A 22,118-nucleotide genomic window follows, 5' to 3' on the forward strand; every position below is an offset into this window, starting at 1 on the left:
CCATGTAAACTATTATTTACAGCGATAGACAGATGGACAGATAGACAGATGGACAGATAGGAATCTCTTTAAATGAAAGCAAATATGATGAGGATTAAAGACATCCATTTTAATGAAGATTGGTTTCCATTGCATAGATGATACACACACAATTATAAATATGCATTTGCAATAGTGAAGGCATGCAGGGCATTTATCTAAATAAACATAAAAGTACCTAATTTATTAATCTAATGTTCAAGTGCTCCAATTCAACACAAGATATTTACCTGCAGTGCTACCATTTCAGTCTCGGTCAGGTGATCCGGGTATTATCCCTTTACAGCAACACAGCAATTTTTATACATATTTCAAATGTCAAACATTATGCAAAGTGCAACGAATCAGTTACTTTTTTATAAAGGTATTTTTTTAGCACCACAATATCAAATTTATATTTTCCATCTGTGCCCTTGATGAAATAAAGGTTAGCACTTTGCGAGAGCTAAATTATGGTCTGTACATATATTCCATTACAGTTATTACAAAGTGAGACTTCACTACAGTTATGGTATATTAAAGTAATCTTTACTTCAACTGAAGTCGGTTGGAATGTCAACAGAGCCCCCTGCTGGTCACATTTAAAACTCCAGTTAAAACAGTAACTCCTTAGGAGAAATGTTATCACTAAATTCCCATCTATGACTGACATCAAACATTATGATGTAGCATTCAAGTTAAAGCATGCAATATCATATTTTACAAACATATTATTGACATTTTGAGTAAGTCCATAGTGTCCATTCTCAGATATAGTCACATAGTCCCGTAATCACCCCTAATGGAGGCATTACACAGTACATGTCCCCCTGGTCCTCCATGTCCCATGTCGGTTGATCCAGAGACAAGTTCTCAAACTTTGACTCGAAGACGATGTCCACATTTTAACATTCCATCTCCTGGTAAGAGATCTCCAGGCTTATTTCAACCCATCTACACCCTGACGATGTACCCTGACCAATTTACATTCTAATGTTACTGTGAGTGTGTACGGTCACTTCTCCGTCAGCCAGAAAAAAGGAACTGAAACTCCTGGAATGTAATTTCAACAGTTTCCTTAACAACGGCTAATGATTGCTTTGCACAGAGGAAGCTGGACTGCGCATCATTAGAACTATTGTAGATATTCGTTCTTTTTTATTTCGTGTTCTTTGATATGTCTTCGTATTGACGATCACAGGCCGGGTCTGCTGTTTCCTGATTGGCCCCTCTTTTCCATCGTGTTGCATCCCACTGCTGTTTCAGGCCACCATCATGTGAACTTGACTACAGCCTCAGTCTGTGTCTGTTACTGAGAGCATGAATAGTTGGGCAGAATATTTCCTTTCAAACCACCCAGTTCAAACCAGTGGTCAGTTTCAGGGAAGAGCCCCGCTGAAAGTGACTATGGGCAGGCAGAGGAGGGAGCAGAAGCTGGGGTTGAGAGGCTGGATTTGGGCCGAGGTCGGGGCTTTTCTTAGCCTCCAGTCGGCGGAGCTGTCAGGCTTGTAGCAGACTGATATGTCACATCTATGTGGGACAGAGGGAGACACATGGGTTAGTTAGGTAAACAACAACACTTGCGAAGGTTGTGACTTGTGAGTGGATGGTGGAAGTGTGTGTGTGTGTTTCTATTCACGTGTGTGTTTTCAGAGAGGAAACTGGTATCTGGCTGCAGAGGATGCAGCTGAGCTATGAAATTGTGGTAAGAATACGTCAAGAAATAATAAGCCTGTCTCATCTGTCTTTGAGGCGAGAAATCATTTCTCTGACATGTGAAACTTATTTAAGCTGAAGACGTCACATGATCAGGGGAGCCGGTCTAGGGGAGCTACACTACCACCACTTTACAGAACTGAAAGATTCAAAAGTTGAGGTGTACCACTTCTTTTCCAGACACTATGTATGTCAACATCAATTCCTCTGTGTGTGTCTGTGTGTGTGTGTGTGTGTGTGAGGACAGGTTTTAAACGATTCTGTTTAGGACACTTCTCATTTTGTGTGTGTGTGTGTGTGTGTGTGTGTGTGTGTGTGTGTCCAGACCTGGTGACACTCTGCAGTATCTTTTTCTCATCCTGGTCCAGACATACAGCAAAGGTTGTGTTTCCAGCACCGCCGACCTGCACCTTATCCACCTTCACCTCCGTCACGCTCAGCTGCTACAAAAGGAGAGAGAACAGAGCAGAACGAAATGCACGGCACCTCATGAATAAACATGTTGATGAAGAAAACACAAAAAAAAAAAAAAAAAAAAAAAGGCTAGATGTTTGGAAAATTCCTTCAACCTTGTGCAATATATATTTGCATATCATTTGACATGACGAACCATTGCTATTGCAGCTTGTCTGAGTTGTTTTACTTTTGTTATTGAAGCATTTGTCTTTGTCCCTGGGTTGTAAAGAGAGCATTGACCACTCTGCTGAGGTGCGAAACGACTGCTGCGAATCAAAAACTCTGCATCTAACCGAAGTGAAGAGATGAAGCTGCAATATTGAGCAAATACTACTTTTGGCAGAACACACGCCAGTCTTGCCTGTGTTGTGGCTTTTTCTTTCCATCAAGCAAGACAGAGGTGTTTGTATTTAAATAGAGAACGTGTTGCAGAGTTGTTTGTTAAAAGCGAGAGGCTGATGTCGCGTCAAGCTCACCTGGTTGTAGCCCTTCTTGCTTTTGCAGTTCTGTCTCTTCAGGACCTCAGTCATCGTGAGCTGCAGGCACTCCATCTTTGAGTCTGACGGAGATTGTTTTGATTACATAGTGAGCACACTTACACAACCGACAGTAATCGCTGTCAAAAGGAATATATCCAAAAGAGATTTGTATTTCACATTAACTGGAGACACAAATGCTTGTTGACATATTGACTAATGACAAATGTTCCTTTCATCCCTAAACAGTAATTATCAGGTGATGTTGAATCTCTACGTAGCTAATTTACGGTCTGAATAGAGTGCTGCAGAGATGACACAGCACTGGTTCCCTCAAAAAAACCACAGGCCTTATTTCAGGCATCTAAACCAAAAAAGCCAGGCATCTAATTACAAAAAAGCCATTGGCCTTGAGCCGAGGAAACCGGAAGTGCAAAAACACTGACTCATTTCTAGGTTTTAGGACCCAATCCTGCAGCACTCTATCAAGCACAGTTCAGCACGTAGCTTTAGTGGCAGTAGCGTACCTAGTGCCTCAGGATTCTTGCATGCTTTGGTTAAGTTTACCGACGTACAGACTTTGGTCTCTCTCTTCCACTGGCTTCTCCCGCTAATCACCACCTGAATGGGAGGAGAAGGGATACGATTATTGCAGTTTTTTTGGAAAAAAAGCGCAAAGAAATACTGGGAAATGAGAGACACGTGCTGCCTTTTGAATTTGGGAACAATATTTCAAACTGAGGGAAATAATGTATCTCCTGAAAGATAAAGGACAGATGATGAGTGACCGCAGTGAACAGGGACGCCTTGTCTCTAATGCTTCACACCACAGAGACCACAGAGGACGGGGCACATGCTCGTGACTGTCTACCAGACTATTTTGCCACACGATTTCGATGCGCAATTCCTGTGGGTGGAGAAGTGACCACAACCGAAACCAGTTGAATTAGGGTAAACGTGCTCCAAAAGTAGATCACGGGACGTGTTTCTGCTCACATTTTCTGCTCGTAATTTATGAATATTCTTCCTGTAAAGTGCCATTTCAAGACTTTCATTTGGATAGGGAACCAAATCACCAGCTTACCCTGTTGTACACCACCTCCAACATTAGAGGCACTGCTTCTCGGTCACCGTCGATACCAAAGCGTTTACTGGCAGCACCTATATACGCACACACATTAGTGATCCATGAGAGCAGTGTTTCAGTTATGCTGTTTGGAAAGAAATATTGCTACAGTACAGAACATTCAGACTTATGAACAAGTGGAGCAAGATGAACACTGGAATTGCTGCATTGTGACAGAATGTAATGTAGATGACAATGAAATGACAAGAAAGCAGAAGGTGCAACTAATCAGGGGGCATGAGGCATAAAGAGCTTTCCCTGAAATTGTACTTCTCCAAAGGAAATTAAAAAGCTAATTTGTAAGCGACAAATGAAACTAGAAAAAAATAGAAGTAGACTGAATCATGATGTAGAAATAACTGATGTTCCGCTATTGTAAATGTAGTTCAGCTTTAACCTTGTAAAAACCGATGACGCATTAAAGTGCATTGCTGGCACGGTTGCTCGGATATGTGCGTGTGTGTGGCCTGTGTGTACCACTCACCCATGGCCTTTATGGCTCGCGTTCCTGCAGTGTGACCCAACTCCAGGGAGTGGACGAACACTTCCGTCCTCCTCTCACCACACGCTAACGTCAGCTGCAACACCAAGGATTCCTCAATCAATCACTGAACTTGGGACATTGTTACATTTGTTCACAGTAAGTCTGGATACCGGGGCTTACATGTTTCTAATGTAGGCCCCTGGCAGGGATGCATGTAGTTTATTATGGCTGTGTGTGATGTTTGTGTGTAAGAGTGTAACTGACCTCAGCCTGATAGAGCTGGATCAGAGCAGGCCGGGCAGCATAGCGGCAGTAGTACAGGACCAAGTCGGCCAGGATGGGCAGACGCTGCTCATAGGAACCAGCATACAACTCCGACTCCGTCTTTGAGGTTTGCTGCAGAGCAATGCAAAAGAATTCATTAATACTTCACACGATAATGCAGCAGAGTTACTTATGTCGTCTTGAGAGGTGTTTATGCTCCAGGCTTTATAAGTTCTCTGGAATACATATTGATTGAGTAATAATAAAACTACAATGGAGATGTTCTTAGCTGGATGAACGTGAGAGGTTGAGTTTTGTTTAGGCAGTGTGAAAGTTGGACTCCAGTTGTACCTGGCAGACGACGTTGGCGGGCAAGTTAAGCAGGCTAAGGGTGTTTCTTTCGTACCAAGGGTCCAACATACCAAGGAGATGGGCAATGTCGTTGGTGCTGTCCCCTGCGCCCTTGAGGAGAAGATCCTGCTTTAGCAAAAGCAACAATTACAACAGCGGAAGTCTTTCTTCACTCTGTACAGTACAACTCAGGTCTTTGACAGCTTAGTAAATCAGAATCAGAATCAGAACCGTTTATTGCCAAGTATGTTACACATAAAAGGAATTAGATATGGTGTCATGAACAAAACCTTGTGTTCAATGTATGACGTTTGGTTTACTCACATTAGACAGGGCGGCTCCTTTTGGAGATCCAGTTTGAACCACAGGACTAGGAGACTTCAGACTCCCCGTTCCTGCCGCCGAGTCCCTCTTCACGGGCACAAAGTAGAACTGGAGCTTGAAAGCCCTGCTGAGACGTGGACACGCACTCTCCTTCCTCCTCAGGCTGTTGTAGGCTCGGGCCACCTTCCCTGCCACACGATCAGCACCAAACACCACCACCCTCAGCGTAGTGTTCTTACTGTCCTCATCGCTGCTGAGAATGGGCCTCCTTCGGAAGCAGACGTGTCTGAGAGTTTGACTTTGTGGCTGGAGGAAGGGCTCAGGACAGCGTAACTGGACTTGCTGTGGAAGAGAGTTGGAGCGCTTCTCTCGCACCACTAAACGGTCCCTCGACTCTGTGTTTCCTAAGCTTTTGGCCCGAGATAGCGACCGAGGTCTCTTGGGTTTGATGAAGAGTCGGTACAAGTGCTGGCTGAACCGGGACGAAGTTTTGTTGATGGACTTTGGCGAGCATTTTTCAGCGACGGGGGAGGAGCAGATGTAGTCGTCGGAGTCGTCAAAGTAGTCACTGTCACCGCCCGAAGTGACAGAGTAGAGGGACGGAGCGTAGGACTCCGAGGCCATGGACAAGGTGGAGAACATGGAGTCTTTGGAAGCGGTGGACAGGGAGGAGATGGTGGAGAAGGTGGAGGCACGGTGGTTGACGACGCAGCCGTTAGGGATGATGGACATGGAAGGCAATTCCAATCCATGTTCCTCCTCGTCTCTGTTTTCGCCCTCCTCGTCTTCTTCGATATCAATCTCTGTCTCATCCTCCTCATCATCATCATCATCGTCATCATCATCATCATCATCATCATCATCATCAATGTCGTCCTCCTCTTCCTCCTCAGCTTGCCCATTCATGACCTGGTCATCAGCCTCGTGTTCCAAAAGGGTGTTGAGAACATCTGCAGGGATCAAAGAAGACAAATATCAATCCCATTCAGCAATTAGAAAGATAAAAAAAATACTCAAATAAATAGGAATATGGTTAAAAACAGGGACTGGATTTCCTGGTGCCGCTCAAAGCAGAAAGATATTCCTGTGTATGAATCAATAAAGTATCATGAATACTTTACCAAAGTTATCCGTTTCCCAGTGGAACATGTAACACTTGGCTGTCGGCAAGGGTAGAGTTTGTAGCATTCCTGAAAGAGACGACATAAAAATAACTCTCAGAGCAATAACCACTGGAGACTGAAATATTATAATGTGACAAAGAGTGTTTATATCCCCCAGTTCATGAAATCTACCCGCTTACCATCAGACTTCCTTCCGTTGGATGCTGGTATTCTCATGGTCTCCCTCAGCTGCTCGAGTCCCTGGGTCACGTGACCGCGGCCCTTCAGGGGGTCACTCATGGCAGCGGCCGTCTCTAAGACATCACTCACCGTGGAGAAGATTGACTCCAATTCATCCACAGTGTTTGCCTGCAAAGTGTATTCACGAGATGGTATAGTAAAGGTACATGTCTTGAGACATTCTTGCATTGTATCCCGGCTAATTCTTTACACAGTGATGGCTTGTATTGGTTACAGTAGACGTAATGCGAAACATTTCCTTGGTATTGCATAAACTACTGGTGTTCTTATTAAATGCATATAAACAGGGTTTAAAGGTAAATGTAGTTTTTACTCATATCTCTATAAATGACACTTGATTCTCTAATTCTACCCCCTTAACACAAAGGACATTTTAAACAAAAGTTATACTCAAAATATCGTTTAATTGTGTTTAAGAACCATAGACTCTAGTTCATGGTCCAGAGCTGTGAGCACATTACCTGCAGGGCTCTGTGGATGCTTTGTAGCGGGTATTTGGTGCCTAGTGTGGACTGGAAGGCGTGTTTGATCAGTCTGATGTAGGTCTCTTCCTGCGAGTGCTGAATGCGACTGAGCTGCTCAGCCACCGAGAGAAAGTCAGCGGGCACCTCGCACGGGTTCATCAGGAGCACGGTCCTGCAGGCAGCACACAGATAACGTCACTGGTTTGAACATGTATGCAAATTCACACGACGATGCAACAGGTTGCTATGGCGGTGGTGTTGGGTGGGTGGAGAGGGGGATGAAAGGGGACTTTTCAGGTCAGGAAGTGCGAATCACCTAAGTTCAGTTATTATTTTTGTGGACAACCTTTTTTTTTTTTTTTTTACTTCAAAAGTTATGGTGTCAGATCAGATGGTGCATTTTAACAAGAAAGCAGAAGGTGCAAAGATAACACACAGTCTGCACTGGACTGAAAATAGATCCCCAAGAAATGGCCGCTGATCGAAGAGAAAGTTTTACATGTGCACTCTTACAGTCCGAATATCACCAACAACTGTTGAGCATGAGAAACTGAAGAGCTACTCATTCTGCTATAAATCCTAAATAATGAATACATAGAGCACATGTAGCATATTCTATAGTTCTACAGTCTATAGAGAGCACAGTTTGTTTTTATTGTGTGAACTTACATGGTCTTGGAGCTCTGGCTGGGGGTGTTAAGGAACTGTTCTTCTCTCACAAGTCTCTGAAAGGAAATCCCTGTGAGGAAAATAGAAAAATAAAGTTATTATTTTTCTCTTCCATCTGCTCATGGTTTCTGAATTAAAAACTTGACAAGAACAGTGTTATTCATGACGTTACAGCATCATCATGAAATACGGTGCCTACGCGCTGAATTAGTTTTACCTTACAGCAGATCATTATGTTCAGCAGTGCTCACCTATTAGGCCTAACACTAACTCTTGAGTACATTTTAGGTGACCTACTTTTTACTTTTATCGAAGAATAGGATTCATTTTTACATTCGTAGCCTTATTTCACTTTTACTTAAGAAATCTGTTAAAATAACAGTACCTTTACTCGAGTACAATATGCTAGTAGTATTATCTACTAATGTCTTTCAAGAAGTGGCTTAAATGTCAATGGAAATATGTAGAAACATCCCGGGGCCGTCACATATCCATGATGGCTTCATGTGTGATGCATTGCTTAACACTGCAGTTACAAAAGTTAAGATAAGCACAAATATTAAACCAAAATCAACAAAGGACTGAATACTGTGCTTTTGGCCCTTCGGTCCTGAACGTGCTTTATTTTGTCATTGATGCTGTTGCTACCAGTGTTTCTGGCATAAGCAGTGCCCTTTTACACCAGTTCCACCCTAAATGCATTTCCTTGACTTGTCACTAGGGGGAGAGTGATCACCAGGGTTGAAAGACAACAGTAGGGATCCAGAGACTCAGTTAAGACAGCTTAGAAACACACACACACGCACACACACACACACACAGTGGCAAAACGAACCCATCTATATTTACCTGGGGCCTTGATCTCCAGCTGTAGTGTGGTGAGGAGGGTTCTACACACACTGCAGTAAGGCTCGGGCCATGTGAGGAAGCAGCGAAACACCTCAATGGCTTCTTCCAGCAGCTCTGTGTCCGGAGGACAGTATGGGGTCTGCAACCGAGGCACAGATCAGATATTTCAGTGGGCATCCTCACCTTTGACAATAACTTTATGGATTCCTGCATTAGAGTGGACCAACCACTCCGTCTACTGAAGAGAGGAGGTTTTAAATTAAATGATGGATCAGATTCATAATAAAAACCTGTTAATGTGATGTATTATACCAATTTAGTACATTTACGGGAGACACTTTGTGCAGAAATCGTTTTCTCTCCCTCGGCAATTTCGCCTCCATAATATGTCTTCTTTCAGACTGGTGGAGAGAAAACATTCAAAACACACATTCGGTGTTCCTTTACTACTACTTTGTCTATTTGCATCTGTAGACTCCAGTCTCCTGAAATCATGATAATGCCTAATTTTATTTTTTACCCTATTCACCTGAAGTGTCTCCCTTTAATTGGCTTTTATGCATTTTTAAAGGGTGCAACACAACTTAAACAGACGATAGTAATAACTATATTGGCTTATATGACACTTTTCTTGTTCTTTGCCATTACTACATTCCTGCTTGATTTTAATATTACATCATCAACGACAAACATGTCACATGTTACATGAGGTAACCCAGTTTAGTGTAATAATGTGATTGCATTAGCCACTGTATTTGTACTATGTACTATATTACAGGCTTTATGACAGTAAACAACTAAAAGCACATTTGTGACATCATCACAAAACCTCAAAGTTGTAACATTATCAGTTGCAACAGAGCTCAAACTGAACTCTGGGGTTCCCGGTTCCTACTGAAAAAATCATACTCACAAGAAGTATATTACATTTCAGTGAAAGTAATTAGTGTAAGAATACATTTATAGAATCATGTCAACCTATTGAAGCAATCAAACAGTGGCTGTTTCTTCTCTCTCCTGTCTAACCAGTAATATATCAATGAATTAGATATCCAATGATGTCATGGTGGTTTTGCATTGAGGAACCAACAAAACTTTTGAGAGGGCACTTCCACATGTGTGACACTCTGATTGGTGCTGAGAGGTGAGGGGAAGTTTTTGATAATATCTGGATGTACCTGAAGCAACGTGGAGGAGAACATGATAGCGAGGGGAGCCACCAGCTCATACCGACACTGCTCCTGAACCTGAACGAACATCGAGGCAGACAGAAAGAGAGCATTGATTAGGCCGAACATTTAGAAATGACAGCACTGTCTTGCAGCAGTGAGGACATATCACCAGTTGACAATTATGTTCTCCTTGACCTTTGACCTCTCACCTCTTTGGTCTTCCTGATGATCTGTTGTAAGAGGATGAGGAAGTTCTCAGGGTCCCTCTTCACCAGCTCCTCCAGGCTCCAGCGGTTCATTGACTGACCCGCCGAGCACATCAGCACTGAAAGAAAAGCAGCACATGTGGACTCGTGTTATTGCAAAAATGCCCACATGTTATGTTAAACATAGAAAGAGTCAGAAGAGTCAGAAGACGGAAGTCACATGTTTTACCTCACCACAACAGTTTTGCTCCAAAACGACAGTCGCCTATTCTACTGTAACCTCTCAAGCTCTGAGTTTACCCATAACAACTTTCACGACTAAAAAAGGCACTCGGAGAGAGCAGACCTCCGCTCCAAAATTCAACCGGTTCTTCCTTGGCCTATGCCACACCCTTCCACCAAGTTTCCTGAAAATCGTGCAGTAGCAGTTTATTACCTCCTTTGCGGCGGTAATAAAGCTCTGTGGATCTGAGCAATGCTGCGCCACACTGCACGGTCTTGTAATGATAGATGATCAGTGGGTTGAAGAAAATAATGGCTGTAGAATTAATTATCAGTTGTGCACACGCATATATTAAGCACTTCAACAGACTGTATGTTGTCAGGGTTGCAGCACACCTGTAGGAAACAGAGTTCATCACTAAGGATATTCAATAAACAGCCAGGGCAATAAATTAAAAAACAAACAGTTTGTGCTCCAACAGAGCCAGCAGACACACTAGTGATCCCAAAACAACAAAACAAATGCATGCTGAGAAACGGAGGTCGGACAAAACGGCAAGTTTATTTAGCTTTTATTTAATCGGGTATGAACGTCATTCGAATAGCGTTTAAGAATGAAATTGCATCTAATGTCTTCATATGCACAGCACAGCATTATAAAGTAAAGGTTAGAAATCTTGTGTTTGGTTCTGAGACTGTACTGAAGTCCTCACAGCAGAACTTTAAAGTCCATACTGTCAGTGCGCTGGTGCACTTCAGGGGTGTTTTTTCGGTGTTTCAGTTTGGATGTTTTGACATGACAGATTTCCTGCTGCAAGAAAACAGAGTTAAGGTATCTTCCCCAAAAGACTTGTTTTGGGACTAAACATTTAAATATGATAATAATAATCAAAATTAAAATGTAGAGGATTTAAAGTGAAATCTACAAAAAAGAATTGGGGATAACTAGACCCACACATCATTAATGGCCCACTGGAAACTTTCAGTTGGACGTTTTCTATAAAAATGTGAAATGGAAACTTGAGATGAAACAACGGCAGAGAGCTGGGCATACAGCATCTCAAACCACACCAATCTGATGTCTGGCTCATAAAAAAAACACTGAGGGTGATTGATGACTCTTCGCAAGCACCTTACTTTCCATTTGATCCCTCTGTCTCAACGGCTCCGACTGCATCTCTGAGGAGCTCAGGAAGTAACACATCAGCACTTGTTCAGGTTTCCGCAGAAATGTTTTCCAAGAAACGTGTCAGTTGCAGTATTACTCCGCACACGGGAGCCCTATCCAACATCTCACAACGGTGTGTTTTGCACATTTGCTGGAGAGCTCCACAGGTTTGTTTTGAAAAGATGCCAGTACTGGAAATGAAGCTGCAAGTTTCAAATGATCCTCTTGAGATGTACATTTGAATATCTCAGTACTTGACTTCATATGAATGTAATCACACTCGTAGTCAACATACAAATCCCTGGAAATCGTCTAAACAGGAGATGGAGTTATGAAGTGAGGAGGAGAATAAAACATGAAAAGCAGACTCCAGCTTCAGCTAGCATGTTTTAAATGTAAAAATCACATCATCACAGTCTATCGGGATATAAAACCCTAGAACATGTTTGTGTAATTATGCGACACTCTATCCGGCACTGGTTGACATGCGGGAGGCTGATGCTGATTTAATCTTGTGCTCTGTCTTCACACAGTGCACCACAGTAACTCCTGCCCCATGATGCCTCACTCACACACTGCGGTCTGGGCCACCACTTCCTTCCAGCTGTCTATTCACACAGCTTCCGCCAGCACCCAAAAGTGTCACCAACAACAAGCGGTGTCACCAACAACAAGCAGTGTCACCAACAACAAGCTAGGACACACGTATACTCGTATGCCGCACGCTGCTCTTGTGTTGACAAAGCGAGAACAAACAACTGCCCTCTGTTCGAGGCAGCACTATAAGCAGCACATATCACATTTAAATGTGTTAGTGTGTACTCGATATTTCTGAGAACATTTGTCGCTTGTACCTTCCGAGAAACAGAGGGTCACAGGTTTGACTCAACGGCAGATCTACGAGCCGCCGAGCAAGACTGCTCGACTGACCCTTCGCTAAGCACCGCCCCACATTGCTACCATGAAGCCCACACTGTCACTAACTGCACTCACTTAATAAATGTTATCTGATTTTTGAAAAAAATTTAAAAAAAGTCATTTCAGAGAAAATTAGACGAGAGGTTAACGATACATGATTGAAGTATATATTCAGGATGTCAAACTGATTCAGAGAAAACTGTTTAAAAGATAAAGACAGAAGCTAAAGCCTACAGATCACAGTGTAGAAGTAAACCACAACATCACCTGGTGATCGAGACAGAAGACAATGGAATTAAGGAACAACACTGTTCCTCTTTATTCACTGTTACAATCATTGAAAAGCTAAAGCAGCATGTGCATTCGGTAAACGTTTAGTAGCTAGCGTAGCATAGAAACGCTAACGCTAGTTAATGATGTGCTAACGTACTCTGCTAATGCACCACAGGTTTCTACGTAGAAACGTAACGTTTTGGAAACGTATGGCTCATTCCAACCTCTTCAGGTAACGAGGATCACACGTTTAACCATGACTTGCTGAAATCCACAAAACCAGCCTGAAGATGAGGAAAATATGCAGGAAAAGTTGCACAAATTAGCATCATCCACAAAACATGAAAACTTATATTTAATTCGACATGAACGTGGCGGAGGCCCATGTGCACAGGTTTGAACCACCAACTAATTTTGACATGCACAGGTGGAACTAATAACATTACCAAAAGCTCAGTTCTGTTAAGTGGCTTGTTTCTGCTTCTGTGTGACGTTCTCATTTCTAAGCTGTAAAGTTTTCACTGAAAATATACGTCATAATTCCCACATCAATGCACTCATCTTTATTGAAGCAGTGCAGAAACATTCTCGTTACATGCTTCATCTTAAACCAAAGCTTAGCTGTCGTCCTCATCACTATTGTAGCCTCTTGTGTCTTACCGTTCCAATGCTGTGCTGCTGTGGGGCTTTGTCTCAGGCCGTCCAGACACCTGTCCAGAGCATGCTGGATCCTGTCCTCCGTGCATGAGGTGTGCTGCATCTTCACCGCTCAGGTTTTCTGCGGAGGGACGGGAGACAGAGCCGATATTAAGTATCAGAATATAATACATTCCCATTCATGCATTCTGTGGAATATTATCTCCAAATGCGATTGAATGTGTGCATAATGTCCACATGTTCCTCTCTATTCATGAATATGCCTTGTCACTTTATTTTTGCATGAAGGCAGATAAACCGGTAAGTATGTAAAATAGTCTAAGAAGACACGATGCATAACACACCGTGTGTGTGAACTCATTTGGTCGCACTTGCTTCTTGCAGTTGGTAACATGTACAGCTATGTGATAGTGCACAGGTTTGTTTCTTCTTTTTTTTTTATAGCTGTGTGGTTTGATGTATACTTGTATATGCTACCGTATACTTATATTTGTGTTGTTTATGCTACCTATTTTCTTATTTCTATGCCTATATTTTTATACTTTGTCTTTAAATGTAAAGCACTTACATGTAAGGAAATGTGATATATAACAGAATTAACATTGCCAGAAATGGGACATTTCTAAGGGGAAGGAAATACAGATAGCGTCGCATGTGTTGCTATTCTGTTGCCATAGTACCTGAAATGTCCAATCACATACGATTGGACATATTTAAATACGATATTTAAATATGATATCATACAACAACAAACAGCCACAAAAGCACACACAAAGGGATTGGCAGTTTTATAAACGGGATACTTATTGAAACTCTGGTCGGGTAGATGTTGAGTAATAAGTGTAAAAAAACAAAACAGACAACTATTCCTAACAGCAACATTCAGGCACACCGAAACCAACATGACTAACCGTATGACTTTTATGGAGGGGTAAAAGAGAAAAAACAGCCCCCACTGATTTCAGTTTTTAAATCAGTAAAACAAAATCAGTGAAAAACATTCAAATGTATAATTCCAGAATGACCGCAACAGTGTAAGTGCATCATGTCTTCAGCACTGACCCACCCGGTCGTGCTGAACTTCACTTTTATAGCTTTCAATTTAGCATTTGGCTGTTTCTCATGCAGCATCTGAGGACAACCCAGGTGTGGCAAGTTGTTTCAGTTCTGTTATGAACACATCTCATCAGAGGCAATATGCATAACAAGATAGCGGGGACGTCCCATCGGGAGAGTGACTGATTTACAACGATAAACAATGTTCATGTCGGCAGCTGTGTAATGACAAATGTTGAGTGAAGTGAGTCTGTGACCGAACACAACCAAGTCGACTCAGACTGTTTCATCAACCAGGGAAAATGTTTCAATGTAAACGTATGCTCAAAACTGCACAGTGACCACTTCTCCGCTGGTAACTACATCATTGCGAGGTTTTGGAATTCCCCTGAAAACTGCACAGGTTTTTTTGTGGGGGAACAAGCAGGCAGCCGATATGATCTGACCCAAAAAGTAACCTCTGTACAGAAGCAGGTGGCGGTCAACACAATGTGCGTGTACAGTATGACCCCCTTTAAAATGTATTTTTGGATGAACGGATTGCAGTCGTACAGTGGTTGATCAGTGTAAAGGGGGTCTATGTTGCTGCCCCTCTCCATTTATTAGGAAGAACCCCTTCCAGGCGGCAACCTCCGGGTCTGAGAAGTAAAGCCAATGTGGAATTGCCTTAAACTTGCATTCTTTGTACTGGCCATCAGGGGGCAACTCCTCTGATGTATAGAAGTCTATGACAAAATGACCCGACTTCTCACTTGAATTATTAACATTCTGAACATGAGTTTTTTGGGTTGTTTAGAGTTATGAATTATCCTCACATATTCTTTGTAAACATACAGCATTTCTATTGCTTTTTGGCAAGAATTTAATTTTCTCACACAGTTCATTTAACACAAGCTCGGATGACGTGGCTCACTGACCAGCAGCTTCTCTGGATGGAAGTAGGGGATTGACTCAGTGAATGAGATGTATTGACAAAACAATATCATATATTATTTCTATGAATGTACAGAAAAATCAGACACTGCACGTATCTGTGAAATTTAGTTTTGATTGATAAAATCTAGTCTGTTCGATTTTGTATGGTCGTGCGTTATGTTCCTCCTTGATATATTTTTAAAGCCTTACCTCATTTTAGACTTTTGCCATGGAAATACAGTATCTGTATGTTGTGTGCAAAATACTGGGAAACTAAATTTGAGAAGCAGAACAACTTTACTTCCCGAAAGAAGCTTTTTTTTAAAGATTAGTCTTTTTAGAATTTGACCAGCTTAGCAGTTTTTGTTTCTAAAATATACAAAAAAAGCCAGATTCTGAAAACCGTAATTATTTTGATCTTATTGATCAGAGTCAGATGTGCTCACATCAGTCCTTTCAGAGTGTAATTCAGCACACGGACAGAAATGAGCAATGACTTCAAAAACTATTTTTGCCTGATTACATCTTCTAAAACTTTCCCAAGACACAAGAGACAAATTCCCCCTTTCACATGAAAGCCAGAAATAAATGAAGGCTGTCAGATGAATTCTGTTAACAAATGACTCACTTGCTCTTACGCACCCACTCACCAAATAACACTTTTTTGATTGTGTTCCATGTACAGAACAATATAAAGTGTCACAGGCCAAACAACCTGTTAAACTGCAAGAAAGACCAGAAATTGCGATATATTACGCGTGAATGATAATTTTTACATAATTATTCTCATTTTTATTAAAAAACAAACAGAGTAAAATAACTTGAACTAATATATATCACCATGAAACTGACCCAGTTGATTACTAACATTAATGCAATTATTATTTTGTATTTAGTATTTTTGTTTAACTGAGGCAATATTTGATCAAATATGTGCTAATTTGCATACATTTCCAGAACAGAAATCAAAACATTGAATAAAGCCAGGTACAACATTGTTGTTTCATTTAGTTGACATATTAGAGTCATGTGTTTTTACTCATAAAAAAAAAATTCATAAATCAGGCTGTGAATGATATATGAACAACCTCCTCTATAAAAAACCTTTAGAATATAGATTGGGATGAAAGTTGAAAGTTTGGTGTATGTAAGTGCTGCTGAAGTAGAGATTTCTGGCTCAGTGAGAAAAAGCTCATTTAAAATGACAATACAGGTGAAAAGGGTAAAGAAATAACGAATAAATGCCACCATAAAAAACTTCCCCAGTCGATTACTTAGATTAAGACAATTTTCTTTTTGTATTACAAGTTTTCTGAAATGTTATGTTTAAATATCCAAATGAGCCATTATCTAATGCAAAGTTATTGGTGAATTTAGGGGAAATCTACCGATGCAAATAGACAACGTTTAGTAAAATAAACACCTAAATGTGTATTTTGGATGTCTTCTTTCTGCTAGTCTGAAAGTAGACCAAAGTGGACCAGTGCTTGAAAAACAATGTTTTTGCCTGGGGTCTCTCGCCTTAAAATGATTTTGCAGGGGACCTATTGAAGTGTTACCCAACCCATTGTTCATATATTCACACGCGCGTGCTCGTACACACATTATACAGTACCAACACACATATACACTGCACAAACATCCAACCTCATCATTAATGGCGGCGGAGGGGCAGGGCAGGAGTTCAGAGAAATGAAGCATAATTATCCCCCACTTTTCCTACGGTTACCATTCAACAACAATCCCGACAGACCCAGAGGTAAACACTTAGCCCTTTTTCTCAGCAGCCCCCCCCCCCCCTAGAGAGGCATTGTGTCTGAGGTATATAGCCGAGCGCGCTTGGACACTTGCGCTAAGGGCTCCGGTCATTGTCAGGGTCGGACAGAGCTGGATGAGAGCCCAGCTCAGAGTGGAAGGAACTAATAAGTCAGAGTCGTGATGACTCCTGCATCCAGGATGGGCTTCAATGGAGATGCGTAGAGGCGATAAAAGAGGTGAAGATCCTATATGAGGTGGCACGATGCAGTGAAAGTGTTGTTTGGAAGTTTATCAACTGGTAGTAGTTCAGCTGACGACATCAAGTTTTAGTGTTGGTGTCATTTTACAGTAGCCTTAGTAGAATGGTACTGGAATGGTTTTTTTATATGCCACAAAGAATTTATAGACAGAGTCTTTAGTGATGTGAAGATCATTTAAAGTCATCTATTGATTCATTTAACAGTTTTGTTTTTGCAACAATACAAAACCACTTAGTTAGGTTTGGGAAAAATATCATGGTTGTGCTTAAAATAACGATGTACAGTTAAGTTTAGGCAACAAAACCACATTACTTTGGGACATACTTTGGGTCTCATGGTTGAAAGTCTTGCGTTTGTTGGACCCATCGATCTTCCCTCCCGCCCACCACTCAATACTAAATACTACTTCACTAGCTCTGACCGTTGCGTTACCACGTGGATGCGTTAAATTCGTGTGTGCGCCCCAGAAAAAGGATCCTAATTGACTTTCCATTGGCATTGTTTTCGTCCTGAGAGACGCGTAAGAAAACCTGGCGATTGGTGTCCATGTGCAACAAAACCAATAGCGATACAGTTCATGACTATCCCCCGACCTGGGCTTACAATGTACACTGATTGGGATTTTTGACTGAATATGTCAATCCCAACTCCAGAGTGTCCTCATAGTTGATTACGCAGGGTTTTTAGTCATGTTGCAAATGCATGAGTCTGCGGTGTTTCATAAGAGGATGTATGCAGCACATCCCTAAGAGTCAACAAGGTCACTTCCACTTTTTCACGGGTTGCAACTTGCAACATGTCAGACAATATCAAGCAGCGCTTGTGTAGCGGAAGAACAACTACATTTACACTGGATCAACCAATACCTGCTGAGATACAGCACAGGACAAGTCTTTCTGTCCTCCTCTTCATCAGCCTCCCTCTCTTACGAGTATCATCTCACAGATAAACCTATGCGGTCCCAGCACTGCAACTCCACCTGCGTCTTTATTTCTCCTTCCATCTCCTCGCGGGCCACTTCCCATCTCTCCCACTGATCCCATTACCAACTGCTTCCTCACAGGAAGACGGCTTCCCTGCTCAGCTGAGGAAGCAGGTGCCTCCCTATTGTTGTGGTGTGATCGGACTCTCAGATACACTCCCACAGACCAGGGAGGAGAGCTTGTGAGTGTGTGTGTGTGTGTGTGTGTGTGTACAGTATGCGTGCCTGTCATTTTCTTTACGATTAATAGAGTCTGATATTCACGTCCAGCCCCCCCCTTTTCTCTCCGCTGACCTACTGCATGTGAACTGACCTCTGATGGCTTTTGGAAACAACGGCGGCCCGACTCCAAAGCTCTCCTGTAACTAAGTGCTTCCCTTCAGCTTAAACGGCCGCCGCCGGTGGGAACTCACCAGGCCGAGTGGACCAGTGTGCAGCACTCCACACATCACGGAGGGCAGCCGGAACCTTTTGTGTCCGCCGATCACGTCACACGAACCTCATCGGCCGACACTTTGCCCAGCTGTCGTGGAATTGTGCATGTTGACACTTCCAATTTCATTTGGAAACGCTTTCAAAGACTTCTTCTTCATGCTGGCCTTGAGGTGAGATTGTTCTGTCAACCGCTGTTCCCAAGGTCATGGATAAACTTTCAAGTTCCACTTTTTAAGCCTTTTTTTTTGTCTGCTGGCAGTTTTAGAAAATAAATCTTATATTTGCTGTGACTCTGAGATGATTATTCCTGTATTTTACTGCAATATTGCTGTATTTACAGTATAATCCTTTCCTTCTTGTTATACTCACTCAATTAGAACTTCTGCAACAACTTTATAGATGTGACTCAAGTAAGAAGAATTGAGTACATCTAACTACAGCACCAAGAGGTTGTTTGTCTGGTTTTTTTTTTGGGGGGGGGGGCCATTTCACCTTTCTTTGAGGACAGCAAAGAAATGGGAGAAACAAAGAGTGAACGAGGGGTATGACATGCAACAAAGACCCCGAATTGAACCCTGGATTTGACCACTTGGCAACAAAGGCGATCAACAGAGAATGCTCTGTGACTTACAGAACCGAAAGCCGCTCCGTACGCCCTCTGGTCTTTGCTTCCTCAATAAATCCTGATAAACACATGATGAAACAACCATTAATGCAAATATCCGGCGCTGTAATATCAGGTAACGACACTTAACTCCAAACAACATGGGCGACTCTGCTCCACCAACAGGACTGAGTGAGTCCTTGTCCCGGTCTATTTCACGCTGGTTTCATGATCATTCAACAAGTGAGGAGAATGCAAGTATCCAGGATTTCCAGTGGAAAAGTAAATCCTGTTTATTTGTTTAAATGTGATATGGGTTAAAAAAAAAAAAAAAACACCAAAAAAGTCTTTGCAACAACAGGTGTGTTGTGCACATGCGGAGATGAATACGCTCACCCACACGCACGGGGGTGTTGACCTCAAAGTATGAGTAAATGAGAAAGTAAAGATTTTACTGATACCACAGCCGTAAAGAGACAAACAGGAAGAGACGTGAATAACACACAGTGTTGCACTGGGAGACTGCGATCGACCTCAGCTAGATGTGAAATTTAAAAAAAAAACACAACACACTGCGGCATCCTTCTCTCTTCTCATCTGATATCTGATGGTCGATGACAAAGCGGGCCAATGTTCTTCCGATCGAAGTTGTTAATCTGTGTTCTTTTCATTGCTATTTCAAACCCGACATGTGACCTGCCACGGCAGTTGTTATTTCTCAACAGGAGGAGATGATTGTATTCAAACTGGTTGTGCAATTTTCACAATTTCTAAGAAGAATAGATGATCCCTTCCTCTGTTGTCATCCGACAGGGAGGCGGCCAGCAGCACGGACTGCAGACCATTTAAGGCTTGCCTTTTTCTGTTGAAAATGATGGTAATGGTATTTATTAAGAGTAGTAGAAACACCACTAAGAGAGAAGAGTTGTCCAGTGAACATTCACCAGTACTTACCTCATGGCTGTAGAGGTGAAGTTTACCCACTTGTCACTTTGTGCGATCAAACCACCCCCCCCCCTTCAACTTGGATTCAACTTGACACTTGGACTTGAGTCAGAATCACAAAAAGAATTACTGGAGACTTGCACTTGGTAAAATCCTGCAAAGCCACACAGTTGGAATAATAATTATTTGACTTATTTTAACTGAAGTTGACTCATACTGAAAGGACCTGAATCTCAGATTAAGAAAAGAACACCTGAACGTGACACAGCTTTGAAGAGAACATGTTCAAGTGGTTGGTCCTTGTAGAGGAATAGGATGTTGAGTTCAGGCGTTGGCTCAGCCGAGTTTCAATAGGGTGGAGTCCTCAAAGACCACTGCTGTCAATCTGAAACTAACAGGATTCTTTGCTTGCATCCCTGGTTGCCAGCGCCGTTTTTATACCCATCCAAATACATGATGCCATACCTGCATGTGAATGTGCAAAGCAAACACACTTCACCTGCTCTGTGAGACCAACTACAGCCACAGAAATCGATAGGAACAGGGTTGGGGGGGACGACAAAAATGTCTGACATCCACAGAGATAACACCGGCTCAAATAGTTATTGCCATTTGCAGATGCAGACATTTAAAACGAGATAATGGCCAGGAGCCTGACACGTGCTTCTGTGTCTCTACTTCCTCAGCGTTTATTGAAAACATTAATCATTTAGGGCATCTGAAAAAGCAGAAGTTCCCAAAATGGTATCACATAGGGGGGGCCTGTGAGCTCACAGATGGGGTGGAGGGGGGGTGGGGGGGGGGGGGGGGGGGGGGGTGTCAACACGACTACAGAACTGCATTTCCCATCAGTGATGAGGCTGATGCTGCCCATCAGCTCCTCTGACAGAAAACAAGACGGCCGAGGCTTTCGCGTGGCAGAGAAATTAACTCTGGATATTAGAAAACACATTTGCGTGAGTCTAAATAAAATAAAAGTTGACTGAAAAAAAAGATCTCAAAAGACAAAAGTACCCAACGTGTCAATTCACCATCATATAAGATGGACGGATGAAGCTAAATCATTTGAAATCATATTCTCACAAATCGTCATATTCTCAGATACTCGGTGCAATATCTAGATGCAAACATGAGCAGCCGATGCCCTTCAAAATAAAATCTCCTACCGCCGTTGGCTTACCTGCAGTTCACCGACCAGCATCCATGTCTTGTATGTGTGTGTGTTTGTCTGAATAGTCCAAGGCAAAGTGTCTCCAGCTCAGTGCCACTGCCATTCATTCACCGCGCACGTCAGGGTGTAACAGGCGAAGCCACATCCTGGGCACGGGCGGAGCAGGCTGACGAAGCAACAGTTCTGGTTATAGCTCTCTGCTGCGCTCAGACTCCTGCGCTTTACACACGCACACACACACGCGCACACACTGCGCCTCACAAACAGGAAGTGGAATGAAAGAGGTGCATGTGAGCACAATGAGGGAGGCTGCTTGTATGTGTGTAGGTGGGAAGTGCAATGGCGTGCAATCCTACGTGTGCGTGTGTGTGTGTGTGTGTGTGAGAGAGGGAAAGAGAGGTTGCGTGTGGATTATGGAGGGATGTTGGCCCCTAAAAGGAAGTCATCTGTTTGACGTGTTTGTTTTTTTTAATGCTATTTTCACACTTGTGAGAAATGAGTAAAGTGTCTTTGTTTGGGTGTTGAGGCTTTGTTCATTATTTGCTTAGGCAAGTATCACTGTGCTTAATTGTCTTAACACAAAACACGGAAAAGGGAGCTTTTGTTTTTCAGTGATTTTGAGGCACGAACATTTCAAAACCAATGATGCAAATGAAAAAGGAAGATGAATCATTGTAATAAACACTTCAAGTCCTAACAGACCTTAATAACACTAATTGACATTTTACATCTATTATCTCTCTCATATATATATATATATACACACATACACACACAGTTGTGTGAAAAAGTGTTTGCCCCCTTCCTGATTTCTT

General features: G+C 42.3%; 1 protein-coding gene across 4 annotated transcripts; it reads right to left on the minus strand.

Moving 5' to 3' along the window:
• Positions 1 to 88: 88 nt before the first annotated feature.
• On the minus strand, positions 89 to 21,516 carry pik3r5 (phosphoinositide-3-kinase, regulatory subunit 5). 4 transcript variants are annotated; one of them, XM_031874626.1, is made up of 18 exons: positions 21,313 to 21,516; positions 13,181 to 13,296; positions 9,943 to 10,058; positions 9,740 to 9,808; positions 8,562 to 8,700; positions 7,713 to 7,782; positions 7,041 to 7,215; positions 6,519 to 6,687; positions 6,337 to 6,405; positions 5,216 to 6,165; positions 4,892 to 5,017; positions 4,541 to 4,672; positions 4,277 to 4,370; positions 3,751 to 3,827; positions 3,194 to 3,287; positions 2,667 to 2,749; positions 2,062 to 2,177; positions 89 to 1,548 (listed from the first exon to the last, which is right to left on the minus strand). In XM_031874626.1, exons 2-18 carry the CDS (start codon positions 13,278 to 13,280, stop codon positions 1,398 to 1,400), a joined length of 2,730 nt encoding a protein of 909 aa, XP_031730486.1. In that variant the 5' UTR covers positions 13,281 to 13,296; positions 21,313 to 21,516; the 3' UTR covers positions 89 to 1,397. The 4 variants fall into 4 exon arrangements, with proteins under 4 accessions (XP_031730486.1, XP_031730485.1, XP_031730484.1 ...); XM_031874625.1 differs by having other exon boundaries at positions 4,892 to 5,020; XM_031874624.1 differs by lacking the exon at positions 89 to 1,548 and having other exon boundaries at positions 1,565 to 2,177.
• Between the last annotated feature and the right edge of the window lie 602 nt (positions 21,517 to 22,118).

Source organism: Anarrhichthys ocellatus, unplaced genomic scaffold (assembly GCF_004355925.1).
Source record: "Anarrhichthys ocellatus isolate YVR2014 unplaced genomic scaffold, GSC_Weel_1.0 scaffold83, whole genome shotgun sequence".
In the NCBI taxonomy this organism is placed as follows: Eukaryota; Metazoa; Chordata; class Actinopteri; order Perciformes; family Anarhichadidae; genus Anarrhichthys; species Anarrhichthys ocellatus.

Excerpts from the sequence above, each read along its gene's own strand:
- pik3r5 (XM_031874622.1), bottom strand. The coding sequence starts at position 13,280 with ATGCAGCACACCTCATGCACGGAGGACAGGATCCAGCATGCTCTGGAC. Across the intron at positions 10,059-13,180 it reads AGCAGCACAGCATTGGAACG|TGCTGATGTGCTCGGCGGGT; the intron begins GTAAGACACAAG and ends CTTTTCTTTCAG. Across the intron at positions 6,688-7,040 it reads GCATCCACAGAGCCCTGCAG|GCAAACACTGTGGATGAATT; the intron begins GTAATGTGCTCA and ends TACACTTTGCAG.